Source organism: Lepus europaeus, chromosome 3 (genome assembly GCF_033115175.1).
Source record: "Lepus europaeus isolate LE1 chromosome 3, mLepTim1.pri, whole genome shotgun sequence".
In the NCBI taxonomy this organism is placed as follows: Eukaryota; Metazoa; Chordata; class Mammalia; order Lagomorpha; family Leporidae; genus Lepus; species Lepus europaeus.
In genome coordinates this window covers 99,258,171-99,272,345 of record NC_084829.1, presented here as the reverse complement: position 1 = coordinate 99,272,345, position 14,175 = coordinate 99,258,171, and the positions used below count along the sequence as shown (strand labels likewise).

General features: G+C 37.5%; 2 protein-coding genes across 4 annotated transcripts in view; one reads left to right on the top strand and one right to left on the bottom strand.

Annotated features, from left to right (window-relative positions):
* GRIK2 (glutamate ionotropic receptor kainate type subunit 2) overlaps window positions 1-14,175 on the bottom strand; it is a 727,469-nt gene that overhangs the window by 672,103 nt on the left and 41,191 nt on the right. The gene's annotated exons all lie outside the window — the stretch shown is intronic.
* On the top strand, window positions 5,035-5,620 carry LOC133757027 (ATP synthase subunit d, mitochondrial-like). Its single transcript, XM_062187635.1, has one exon. It carries the CDS (start codon window positions 5,065-5,067, stop codon window positions 5,548-5,550), a length of 486 nt encoding a protein of 161 aa, XP_062043619.1. The 5' UTR covers window positions 5,035-5,064; the 3' UTR covers window positions 5,551-5,620.

Here is a 14,175-nt window from a genome sequence, read left to right as displayed (position 1 = left end):
CAACAAAGGTCAACAAAATGAGTACTAAGTCTCTAACACAATGTCAAGAGAAAGACACTGAATACCGAACCAAATCCTTCAGTTACTGAGGAAGAGGAGAGGAAGAGATGAAAGATTATGCTGAGCTTGCTTCTTAGTTCCAACAGTTTAAGGTAATTAATGGAGAAGCAGCCCACACAAGAGAAGAAGCTCCAGGTGTGTCGTCACATTTGGGGTAATATAAGAAGAGAGAAAGCAAAAGAAATGTCTGAGAAAAAATTCCAGTCTAGGGGCCAGTGCTATGGCGTAGTAGGCTTAGCTTCTGCCTGCAGTGCAGGCATCCCATATAGGTGCCGAGTTGAGTCCCAGCTGTTCCACTTCCAGTCCAGCTCCCTGCTTTGGCCTGGGAAAGCAGTGGAGGATGCTTCAAGTGCATGGGTCCCTGCACCCACCTGTAAGGGAAGAAGCTCCTGGCTCCTGCATTTGGATCAGCCTAGCTCCCTCTGGCTGCTGTGGCCGTCTGGGGAGTGAACCAACAGATGGAAGACCTTTCTCTCTGACTCTCCGTCTCTCTGTAACTTTACTCTCAAATAAATAAATAAATCTTTAAAAAAAATTCCAGTCTAGGATTAGTTAGTTGTCAATATGGTAAGATGACAACAGGCAATGCAACTACGTAGAGGCAACTGATGAAGAACAGATAGGATGGAGTGGCCCCAAGTGTCTGCTGGGAAGAACTGATAAGGGGTAAGAAAGCAGGGAAATAGGATGGTGAACTAGAGAAAGCTTTCATCCATGGGAGCAAGGTGTTCATGAGTCAGTAATGAGAAAGAAGACTGAAAGAAGTTAATGAGGAAGCTTTTAGTGTGCCATCAACAATGTGGGTTGAATAGGTACCTTGTGTTTTTTTTTTTTTTTTCCTGATTCCCAGTAAAAAGAATGACCAAATTTCCCAAATCGGAAATTATTACTTAGTGAATAAAATTCAGTTAAGATGAACTTTCCACATATATTAAAGGAATTTTGTGAGTTTGCAATTTGCATCATCATACAGTTTAAAAGAAAACTAGAGGGATATACACTGTGTTGCAGTGAGTTAAGCTGCCACTTGGGATGCCCATATAGCATATCAAAGGGCCTGGGGTGGAATCTCCCTGCCAGTTCTAATCAAGCCTCCTCCTTCTTTTTTTTTTTTTTTTTTTTTTGACAGGCAGAGTGGATAGTGAGAGAGACAGAGAGAAAGGTCTTCCTTTTTTTTTTTTTTTTTTTTTGCCATTGGTTCACCCTCCAATGGCCGCCACGGCCAGCGCACCGCGCTGATCCGAAAGCAGGAGCCAGGTGCTTATCCTGGTCTCCCATGGGGTGCAGGGCCCAAGCACTGGGGCCATCCTCCACTGCACTCCCTGGCCACAGCAGAGAGCTGGCCTGGAAAAGGGGCAACCGGGACAGAATCCGGCGCCCCGACAGGGACTAGAATCTGGTGTGCCGGCGCCGCCAGGCAGAGGATTAGCCTATTGAGCCACGGTGCCAGCCCAAGCCTCCTTCTAATGTGCACCCACACTGGGAGGCGTCAGATGATGACTCAAGTACATAGGTCATAACCATTTTCACGGGAGACTCATGAAATGCCTGGTTTCTGCCTGCCAAAATCAATTGTTATGGGCATTTGGGGAGTGAACTAACAGATGGAAAGCCCTCTCTCTCTCTCTCTCCCTTTCTCTCTCTCTCTCTCCCCCACACCCACACCCACACTCTGCCTTTCTAAATAAATAAATAATAAACAAACAAAAATAATATAGCTGTATTTTCTTTGAAAGTACAAATAAGGCCAGCGCCACGGCTCACTTGACTAATCTTCCGCCTGTGGCACCGGTACCCCAGATTCTAGTCCCAGTTGGGGCACCGGATTCTGTCCCAGTTGCTCCTCTTCCAGTCCAGCTCTCTGCTGTGGCCCGGGAAGGCAGTGGAGGATGGCCCAATTGCTTGGGCTCTGCACCTGCATGGGAGACCAGAAGGAAGCACCTGGCTCTTAGCTTCAGATAGGTGCAGTGCGCCAGGCATAGCGGCCATTTGGGGGGTGAACCAACAGAAGGAAGACCTTTCTCTCTGTCTCTCTCTCTCTTTCACTGTCTAACTCTGCTTGTCAAAAAAAAAAAAAGAAAGTACAAATAAAAAAACACTTTTAATAAAAAAAATTTGAATCCAACAATCACCAAAGGCTACAATAAAAGAAAATTTTCTTTCGTAATTCAGGAACCTTAATAGTATTTTAAGTATCATGTTGTCATGTTATCAAGGCTTAGAAATGAAATATTTTGACCAAATTGAACCTATTACTTAACATAAACTTAAAATATGTCTAAAAATTAATGTTTTATATGAATAAATATAACAACAACAACAAATCTAACAACAAGTCTAACAACAATCTAGACTTTATCTAAGCCTACAGGAATATCCTTCAATGAGAATTAATGGAAATAACTTAAGAATGATTACAATTTCAGATTGGGATACAATAATTAATACAGTGCAAATGTGTTCAGATAGTAATCACATTCCTAGTGTAAGTAATCAAAAAAGCATAAACTATTATCTAGATTAAGTTTGGAATCCTCCAAGTATATGCACATATACCAAAGATCTATACTACTAAAGGTTTCAAAAATAATTTTCATTGACATAAAATTATAATCATCTTTTAAGATGACTTTTAAAAATACTTTCTTATATCTTTGCGGGTGGGAGGGAAGTTATGGGAGGGGGGAAGCCACTGTAACCCATAAGCTGTACTTTGGAAATTTATATTCATTAAATAAAAGTTTAATAAATGAAAAAAAATATTTTCTTGTATCTAAAATTAACTTGTTGCACTTCAGGTTATTGTTGCCTCAGAAAATATAGCTGAATAAAACCGAATTCTCTGATTGAAATGAAGAAACATGTCTACGGCCATACCACCCTGAACGCGCCCGATCTCGTCTGAAATGAAGAAACATGTATCTATTTACTTGCCCTGAGGAATAATCACAATAGAATCACATAATTTATTTTGATGGCTAATGTTTTCTTTTTCTATCACTCACCAGATGGCTTTAGTCCTTTTTCATATGATAGTATTCTTTTATGTAAATTGGAATTAAATTATTTCACTTTGAGATGCTTGCTTTCCATATTCGTAGACACTTTCCTCTTTATTTTGTTGCAAGTGAGCTGTTTGATTCTTGAAAATAGAAAGCAATACTCTATGTGATACACTTTTTTACTTGAACAGTGGATGTTATTAGTTTCTCTTGTTCTTCAGGTACATATGCTCTTCTTATCCTAGATGCCTCTCCTGGAAGACTTCTTTCACACTTTGGATATTTAGAAATAGCAATCCACTAATCTCAAGGTGCTCACTCCATACTACAATCTATTACATTGAGAAGACTGATAAAAATGAAATGCCAAGAGAAGTAAAATAAAAAAAAAAAATTATGTCCAATTCTACTGGAAACATTTTAAGAAAAGAAAAAGTAAAACCAGAAAAATATTTTTGTTCTGATTCATTTGCAAGTTGCTACCATTAGAAATAGTGAATATGCCAATCCACTGAAATCTGGGACAACATTCCAGAAAGAAGGCAAAAAACCACCACACTCAGGCCAACCCTGTCCATCATATAACTTCTCTAAATAAAGTTATACTAAAGCTCAGCAGCTGCACCCATTCATTTTATGTATTGACTGTGGTTGCTTTCATGCTATCAAGGTAGAGTTGAGTAGTTAGTACAGAAATCATATCCTACACACCTGAAAATATTTACTATCTGTCCCTTGACAGAAAAAGTTTGCTGATCTCAGATCTAGGTTCACAGAAGTACTACATTAATCTGTCCCTTCAAACATAGCTTGTGTCTTAATACTTCCTTCCAAACCCTATGTCAGCACACAGAAAACCTAAGTTTCTGACATGGCTTTCAAGAATTCTGCTAGCAAGTAAGGCAAGTACCAAGCTTCTGGGCACAACTGGCCAAACACCCCTGTGTTCCAAATTCCAGCAGACTTGGAATCTCAGTTAGTGCTTTTTCCCTCTTTAAGGGTGGGAGGAGGGAGAAGGGTGGGAAAGGAAGGAGGGTAGGATGGAAAGAATTGTGGCAGAGGCCTTTGTCTTTTAATTAAACTTGTTTCTTTTTTTTTTTAAACTTTTATTTAATGAATACAAATTTCCAGTGTACAGCTTATGGATTACAGTGGCTTCCCCCTCCCATAACTTCCCTCCCACCCGCAACCCTCCCCTCTCCCGCTCCCTCTCCCCTTCCATTTGCATCAAGATTCATTTTCAATTCTCTTTATATACAGAAGATCAGTTTAGTATAAAGGTTTCAACAGTTTGCACTCACATAGACACACAAAGTGAAACATACTGTTTGAGTACTAGTTATAGCATTAAATCAAAATGATAGCACATTAAGGACAGAGATCCCACATGAGGAGCAAGTGCACAGTGGCTCCTGTTGTTGACCCAACAAATTGACACTCTAGTTTATGGCGCCAGTAACCACCCTAGGCTGTCATCATGAGTTGCCAAGGCTATGGAAGCCTTCCAAGTTTGCCGACTCTGATCATATTTAGACAAGGTCATAAAAGACAGGGTGAGGATAGTAACCAATGATCCTAAGAGTGGCATTAACCAGGTTTGAACAATTATACAGCATTAAGTGGGGAAGAGGACCATCAGTACACACAGGTTGGGAATAGAGCCATTGGTGGTAGAGTAGAGGTTATGATTACAAAGGAATGAGGCCCAAGTACGCTAGACAGGGTCTAGAACAAAGGACAGAGTCATTATTAGAGGAGCTAAGAAAGGTGCTGTCTAAGCTACAATTAAGTTTTCTGATTGAGAGGCAAATAGAACCTGATAGAAGGGGCTTGATAATAATCTGGTGGGCTTTAGGCCTTGTAAGTTAAGAGGCCCAGACCTATCTATCTCTTCACATGGGGTATATCCTAAGGGAGGTGTGAACCTCCTAGGGGAAGGCACTCTGTTGACTTTCATTACTTGGCTGGCCTGGGAGTCGCTGGGGTCGGTGAAGGATCCAAGATGGCGGGGCACAAACTTGCTCTAAAAGCCATAGACTGGGTAGCTTTTGGAGAGATCATACCCCGAAACCAGAAGGCCATTGCCAACTCCCTGAAGTCCTGGAACGAGACCCTCAGCTCCAGGTTGGCCACTCTCCCCGAGAACACCCCAGCTATCGACTGGGCCTACTACAAGGCCAGTGTGGCCAAGGCCGGCTTGGTGGATGACTTTGAGAAGAAGTTCAACGCCCTGAAGGTCCCTGTGCCCGAGGACAAATACACGGCCCTGGTGGATGCTGAAAAAAAAGAAGATGTGAAAAGCTGTGCAGAGTTCGTGTCTCTCTCCAAGGCCAGGATTGAGGAATATGAGAAGCAGCTGGAGAAGATGAGGAACATAATTCCCTTTGACCAGATGACCATTGAGGACCTGAACGAAGCCTTCCCAGAAACCAAACTGGACAAGAAGAAGTATCCCTACTGGCCTCACCAGCCCATCGAGAACTTATAAAACCGCGCGAGGAAGCCCTGGCCCTCATGTTCCAAACCCTGGACGTTAAAATACAATGTACACAGTTCAAAAAAAAAAAATTAAACTTGTTTCTAACTGACATGGTTAAAGCTGTGGTAGAAGCCTCCTAAGTGCAGAAGAAGAGGGGAGGATCCTGGCTTGGGAATGAAATGTAGTTGTTATCTGCTTGCCTATGAATGCTTCAACTGTAGTCCCCATCTGTTTATACGTAACCATTTCAGGTTCTGCTTGTTATTACAGAGCGATAATGTTAATCCTTGCCAGACAGCGCAGGACTCAGTATGTGTGTGAAGAACATCATCAACTACGTTACCATTTACAGTATTGTACCGCATGTAATCATATAAGGAAGACAAAGAGGCTACAACCCTATATAAGGAAATAACCCTATTTGTTCAGGGCTCAGGCTTTTGGATAAGAAATTCCACTTGGGCCTTATGCCGGCATAAATACAAAAGGCCTTCGTGTCTTGTCTAGGTACATGAATCATCCTATAAAATCACTATGTTCCTAAATGAAATACATGAAGTTTGTATACTTTAAATAAAGGGTTTCTAGGTAAAAAAAAAAAAAAAAAGTCCTTGCTGATCTATTGTCTTTTTATTTGTTGAACTCTTTATTTAATTGATCATTAAGCCTTAGACTAAAATGTAAATTAAAAATGTTTCCTCAAAAATAAAATTAACTTTAAAAATAAATAAATAAAAATAAAAGTATGCAAACCCACTTTTATCCCTTAAAATATTCTCTTTCAAGAATTTGAAAAATTCTGCCCTTCCAACCTTTTTCTTTTGTCTCCCAAAAGACAAGCACACACATCTTTTCATGAAAAAATGCTTCCCAGACCAATTTCTTATTCTTGGTATCCCCAGGAGCAAAATAAGACCATACGGATTTCTTACTTAAAATATTATTTTCAGATCTTCAAGTCAATCAAGGAAGCATCATTTATGTTCTATTATCTCAAGTGGGTAAATCATCTCTGAAGCTGGAAAATGCCATGTTCTGGGTAACACAGGCATATCCAATAGTAAGACAAAAGAAATCAAATGAAAAAAAGTTATCTGACCAGATAGAAGAAAGCAACTTGAAGGTCTTCTAGAAAAATGGGAACCTATCACTGCTTAGCTTTTTCTTAACACTTTGTTACTGAAATAGAATCTTATTCACTAGCATCTCGGGAAATACAGACTGGTCTGGCTGAGCCTCAAAAGCAAGAAAACTGTGATTATAGGGACAAACACTATACAACTCAGAAAGTATCATGCGATAAGGAACAACATGTGTGTATATGAGCAGTTCAAAGAGTTAATAGGCAGTTTAAGAAAGAACCCTGTGGTAATAAAGAGCCAGGTGTTTGTATGAAATCTGACATCTGCTCATTAGACAAAAGACATTGCCCCAAGAAAATGGAAAAATTGATAGGGAAAATAATGGGTCCCACACCCATAGATAACCATATGAGAACCTAGGCTCTGGCATCACCATAAAGAAACGTGTCTCAAGTGCTTGGCAGCTCATCAGGTAGGCCTAATCTGCCTTAATTGGTCAGGTCAGCAATATTTCTCAACCATCACATCTCCTAGTGGTAAACATGGTAACATTTGTTAATTCCAAGGAACTGTGATGGCTACACAAGAGACATAGAAAAAATAAAGCAGAGCCTTGATGTATTGAAACCATGAAGAAGAACTGATCAATGAATATGCGGTCACTATATAAACTCCCAATATCCAGACTTGGATGAGGTCCTCTCTCTTAGGGTCCCTCCTAGTAAGCAGGAGTCTCTGTTTCTCAACAAAATCTATTTTCAATTGCTTTGATCACCCTTATTTATTGTCTACATCATAATTCTGCATAGCTGTGAGACACAGAATGGGCTCCAAATTCCTGTAACATAGGAATACTGGCTTTTGGAAAGGGTTGAACTCAGAGAGAACACAGAAGTCTTAAATCAGAAACTGGCTATACTGCAACCTAACATTCTCCCCATGTGAATGTTCACTAAAACCTTTTAAAAGGCACTTCTGTCTTGTGGAATCTGTCAGAAGATGATGAGTCTCTTTATGTATGAGTCCAAAGAGGATGAGTCCTAAAGTCTCTCACACATATCAGGGTGCAGGTGAGGGCTGGATGAGGAAGTAACACATCGTAAATCTGGAGCTTTGAGTTACTCTGAACCCTCAAAAGGAAGTATGGGTAAACGTGCCAATACGTTCCAAGGCAGAGAAGGGCTCCCAGCTGGAATCGTTGATCAATTTCATTTTTGTTAAACCAAAAAGAACTGAGAAATGTGGTTGATCTACTTGGGTACACATTTTACCAAACAGACAAAAAATTGTTCAGCTTTCAGTCCCTCAGTCCTATTGTTTCCAACTGGGCAAAATGATCTTCCTCAAATGATTTTCCTTCAATATTGACAGATCTTAGAATCGGCTGATTAACCAGATCGATTATACAAGAATTAGTCATAAGGTTTCTTATGGTTCAAACCATTGGGTACAGAAACAATGGTTTCAAGGGCCTCAGCAGGATTATCTTAATCGCTGATTAACTTAGAGCACTGAGCTAAAATACATCTTTGACCATTTATTCATAAAATCTAGTATTTCTGTCTAGTTTTTGTTGACATCGACTGACCAATGCTGTGTCTTATGCTAAGTTCTTTTGAATTTTTATCTATTTACTTTCACCTTATTTCTTAGTATTCTATTGTTTTATAGATTATTTATCAAGCACTTTTCCACAAAAACATTATTTTTTTATATGTGTCATTTTTCTACCACTGTATATTTATGATTTTCCATATGTCCTTTGGAAATTATTTCTTCCATTGGCACTTACTAATGCTTGTTTACGTCATAGCCATTTTCACAAAGTGATCATTTTTTGGCCAGCATTGTGGCACAGTGGGTAAAGCCACCGCCTCCTCCCATATGGGCACCTGTTCGAGTCCCCGCTGCTCCACTTTCCATCCAACTTTCTGCCTGGGAAAGCAGAAGAAGATGGTCTAAGTCCTCGGCCCCCTGCCACCTGCCATACAAGTGGGGCATGTGGAAGAAGCTCCTAGCACCTGGCTTCGGACCGGCCCAGCTCCAGCCATTGTGGTCATCTAGGGAGTGAACCAGTGGACAGAAGATCTCTCTCTCTCTCTCTCTCTCTCTCTCTGCTTCTCTCTCTCTCTCTAACTCTTCCTTTCAAATAAATAAATATTTTTAAAGCTAGATTGTCACTAATTATCATGAAATAGATGAATATTCCCTGAAGAATTATTCGTCTTCTTTTCACAAGAGTCTGTCTAAGGCAAAGCATTGGGTTTTTTTGTTTGTTTGTTTGTTTTCCAGAAATGGTATTTTTGTTTAGGGTAACTAGGTGTGCCCACATAATCCAAAATTCTAAACTACACATTCTTAATATAATTCATAATAGGTGAAACAACACATTTTTTCTCTTTCTCTCTTTACACAGTCTTATTTTCATTACTGGTAAACTCTTAGCGCTTAGAAAATGATACCCTAAAGTCTTGCACTGCAGCATGTCAAGTACTTTAAACTGCAAAAGACTGGAAGACCTCAGAAGCCTCTTGAGAAACAACATCCCTCTCTGACCTTCTCCTGCCCTCTTGTCTCTTGACCCTCTCCCTTACCCCCCAAGTGAGCTGTAGAAACCAGAATTCCTCTTACTTAAGGCGAGTCATAGAAATTAAAACCTCACTTCCCCAAAGTAAGCCATACAACCTAGAAAGGCCCCTCTCTCCCTTTCCTTTGAAGAACCTCCATATGCAGGAGGAAAGGTTGCCACACATACAGACCAAGAACAATCTCAGCAGACAAGCCTTGCTGGGTCCTTCCTCAGCCTATTATCATTAGATCATGTCCTTTTATCCAAGCACATATTTTTACATGATTGTCAATTCTCCATCAAACTTAAGCATAAAAATATATAGCCTTTCTCAAGTCTTGGAGTCTTCATTTCTAAAGTCTCTATGTCACATAAAACTTACATCAAACAAATTTGTTATGATTTTTTAGTGAATCTATCTTTAGTTATAGGAGAGTTGAAGTGTCCATAAGAATGGTTTAGGAAAGGAATCACACATTTTCAGCCCCTTATAACTCAAAAGGCTAGCATCTGACAATTGCTAAGAATGATAATTAGCATGCAATATTTCACTAAAGACATTTATTAAAGTGAAATATGGTACATCTATAAAAGTCTACAAAATATGCAATTTAATTATCTCTATGTGCACTACCCAATCTACTTGGTATATTAGATAACAACACATTCTAAAATTTTATAACCAGTACTTTATATACATACTCAATGGAACAATTAGCCAGGAACTGTAACTATTTCAAAGCAGTAATGTCTAATGAAGAATCTGAATGAATCTGTCTTTTGTGTCAATGTGTATACGTGTTATAAATAACCATTTATAATACCTATATTTCATAAAGGAATGCTCATATTTTTTATTTCAACTTCAATACACTATATTTCCATTTTAAATTAATGTCCCACATACATATTCACATGTATACTGATGATTTTAATTCAGGAAATTGAAAAAAAGAAGCATATATTTTGGAGTTCATTTTTCATAAAAAAAAGTCTTCATGCCTTTGCAGTCAGAAAATTCTAGGGTCTAATACCCATTTGTGTGAATTTTCATAATCTATTTAACTTTAAATTTTAGCTTTTTCAACTAAGAGACTGGGAATTTTCTTACAGAGTTGTGAGGATTCAATGAGATAATATATGTGTAATGTAGTCTATAAAGCACTACATAGCTACTACAACTATGCCTATCTTCTGAGGTTAGAAGTCTCCAAATGTTCTTTCTACATAAAATTGTTTATTTCCATCCATGGGCATCTAGTGATCTAGTGAAACCAATCTTGCTTCCTGGGACAAAATTAACTGCACAACAAATTAGTGCACAAACTATAGACAAATATAAGTAAGCTTGTTGCTGAGTGAGTTCCATGGAACAATGAACAGTAGGGATAATCTGGATGATATAGACATGTATTAATTCAATGAAATCTACTTTCAGGATTAAGAATGCCCAGCTCATGAGACAGGAGATCATCATACTCCAGCTATACACTGAAAGCTACTCAGCAGTTGTTTAGGATATGTATATAACATAATTCATATGTCAGGCCTAGAAATTCTGTGATAAAATTGGAACTCAAGAAAACTTCAATCAAAATGATGAAAATATACCAACTTCATTAATTATATTAAGTTATCTACAACCTTAATGATAATTATTGTTGCAAAAATCAGTACATCTTACAAAAATGCAGGTAGCCTTATAAGCAAGATTATGACTCTCATAGTTCCCCTGCTTGTGGTTTTGTCCTAAAGCATATTGTTCCCTATCAGTTCACTGAGAGAAATACTAGTCACATTTGACATATCATTTTTAAAGTAATGATGTCACACATTTATTAATCACAAACAGACTCATTCAAAGAGTTTTCTGAGACAAAAAGCAATGCTGAGTACATGTTTATTTATGATGTACATGTTTGTTTATGATGATCTCACAATGTAGCTGCATTATTTTGGCTTTTCCAGGGGCCCCTTTATTGGCAAGGTCTGTGTTTTATTCAGGAGTTTCACACAAACATTTATTAATAAGTACATCATGGAGCTATTCACAGGACACATAACCTTTTATAATTTAAATCTCTCAAATAAAACTCATCTAAAGAATAGAAGCAATTAAATTAATGGCCAGTGTCACTTCAGAAGAAATTGTTCTGGTCAATTATGTCATTCTGTGAAAAATTAAAATGTTTCAGTTGGCTAGGATCAAAACAACAAAAACAACAAATAATTGCTTTGCCTCGAGCTAACTAAATCTTAATCAACTTCAAAAGCCCATTTCATATCTAACTTCTTCATGATTCCTTCCCTAATCATTTATTTCAATCCATAAGGACCACTAACTTACTAGAATTACAATAAGCCTTACTGCCTTTAGAACAAAGTTGGCACTTAATCAAAGGAGACTCAGTCAAACCTCCATCTGAGGGATAAATTGGAGATTCAGAAAGACTCTGATCAAACCAGATCCCAAAGCTATTTGGTTGACAAAATTAGGACTACTGTACTAGAATTTCAGGGATCTCAGATCAAGGTTTTTTCACTACCATCTTTATTCTATGCCCACTGCTTTGTAGTTCTTACATTATTTGGATTTATTGTCTGAAAGACAGAAGGAGAGAGAGAAAAAGATAGTGAGAGAGGGAGAGGTAGACCTTCCCTCTGACAATTGACTCCCCAAATACCCACAATAAGCCAAGGTTGGGCAATGCCAGAACCAAGAGCCAGGAACTCCATCTGGAACTCCTATGGGGATGGCAGGGACCCAAGCACTTGGGCCATCATCTACTGCCTCCCAGGAACATTAGCAGGAAGCTGGATAGAAACTGTTGGCAGGACTAGATCCCAGTCACTCTAATATGGGGTGCAGGTGTCCAAAGATGCAGCTTAACTCACTGCACCATATCACCCGCCTTTAATTGTACTTTAATTCCTTATATAGGTGTTCTTAATTCTCACAATTAAAATAAAATATCTTTGTAGAAGAAGGATGGAGTGTTGAGGTGAGCTGGGAATGGTATTGTGGGGGAAATTATTAACCACTCTATTAGATGCTTAACATTTATAATTTATTCTACTTTTACAATAATTCTATATTTGTCTTATTTTATAAGTAAGGATCTGAGGCTCTGAAAGGTTATGTTGCTCAAGGCCACTCAGATAAAAAGTTGGACAGTTTGGCCACTTTGGGAAAATAACTGGTATTATACTGTTATGTACTATAAGGAAATGAAAATGTTATTATGTCACCTAGTATTTAAGATATTAAAAATCTATCCTGATTTACTTAAATTATCTTAATACTCCTAAGAAATGTCTTGTGAAATTACAGGTTCTTAAAATCATAATAATGGAAAAATAAAGTAGAAAATTTTAATCACTATATTTACTGTATTTATCAACAAAGAAAATAAAAATGTTCTTTGAAATAAATAGAAATGGAGCAATCCTTTTTGTCCTAATTGGCATACCATTGTTGGTAGTTGTGAGGTACATTAAATGTTCAATACATTATGCTTCTATTATGTAGCTGGACCATTATCAATAAAAGAAAAAAGAACATATTTGCTAAGAATTCCATTAAGTAAATGGGTCTCATGAAGGAATGCAAAGTGACATTTTTGCTAATGTCTTTATCTTTGTGAAAATGGAAAATTGAAAATGTTTCTGAGTATTAAAATAATTCAGCAATGTGTTCTGTTGATTGCTTGCTAAAATCAAGTGACAAGAGTTTTATGTCTCTACTTCAGTCCTTGATAAATTTAGAGATATTTCTTGGCCAATTTTTGGCTACAATAGTTTTAAATTTTTTAACTGGTTTATAAAATGCAATAGTCATATATATGGTCATATATATATTTTGTCTAAAACAATTTTTACAATTATAAACTTAATTAAAGTCTGTACTTATATGGGACATTTCTAGTCTAATTTACAATGATCAAGGACTTCTTAGCACTTTAAATTATTGATTTTTATCAAATAAGTTAAAAATAAAAGCAACCCTATAAAAGAATGGAAAACTATAAAATCTTTTCTAGGAAAAAATGATGCATATCATAAAGAATCTAAAAATTTGCAGAAGACATAAATTCCTCAAATTACATATTCTTTATCCAGAGTAGCACTTGCTCCCACATAAAAATCTTTCTCCAATAAGAGCAAGGGTAATATAAATCATAGGATCTAAATATGGAAGAAACTTAATTATCTACCACACCCCCACTCTATTCAGGCTTTGCCACAGAACATTTTTCTCACAAGGCAAATGCTAAATGTCTCAGAACATAGCCTTGCAGTTGAAAAAAATTCCTTTAGCAATGTCATTAAAAGTTCAGTACAGAAAAAAATATATCATCTCTATGAAGCTTGTTTTGTGAAATATTCTAAGATACTCAGAAAACATACTGTGGAAATAGAATATATATGAACTTCCAAAAATACAGTTGAAAAAGTAACTTCAACTCATTGTTCTTTTAGCTCATAAAAGCTGACCAAATGTTACCTATAAGACTATTTAAGTATGAATATAAATATGTAAACTTGTTGAAAATTTTCTGTTGAACAGGTTTTAATAGGAAGTTTTCTAACCATTCTTACCTAATTGCAGTAGGCATAAATACACTTACAGAGAACCTTGATTGAATTTTGAAACAGGTAAGAAGAAATTCTTTTAAAAGGATACATTTTAATATTTAATGTATACTCACTTTAATATTTCCATATGAAATTTAGAAAGGGAAGGATGGAGATACACAAATGAGGTGGCAACTGCAACCACTCATATGAAAAAGTAAAGAGTACCCTTAAAGTATATGTAAAGAAATGTTAGATCCAGGAAGCATTAAGAATGAACTGTTGAGGACTGCATTGTGGCCTAGTAGGTTAAGCTGCTGTATCCCACTGGCATCCCACATGGGTACTTGCAGGAGTCTTGAATGCTCCACTTCTGATCCAGCTCCCTGATAATGTGCCTGGGAAAGC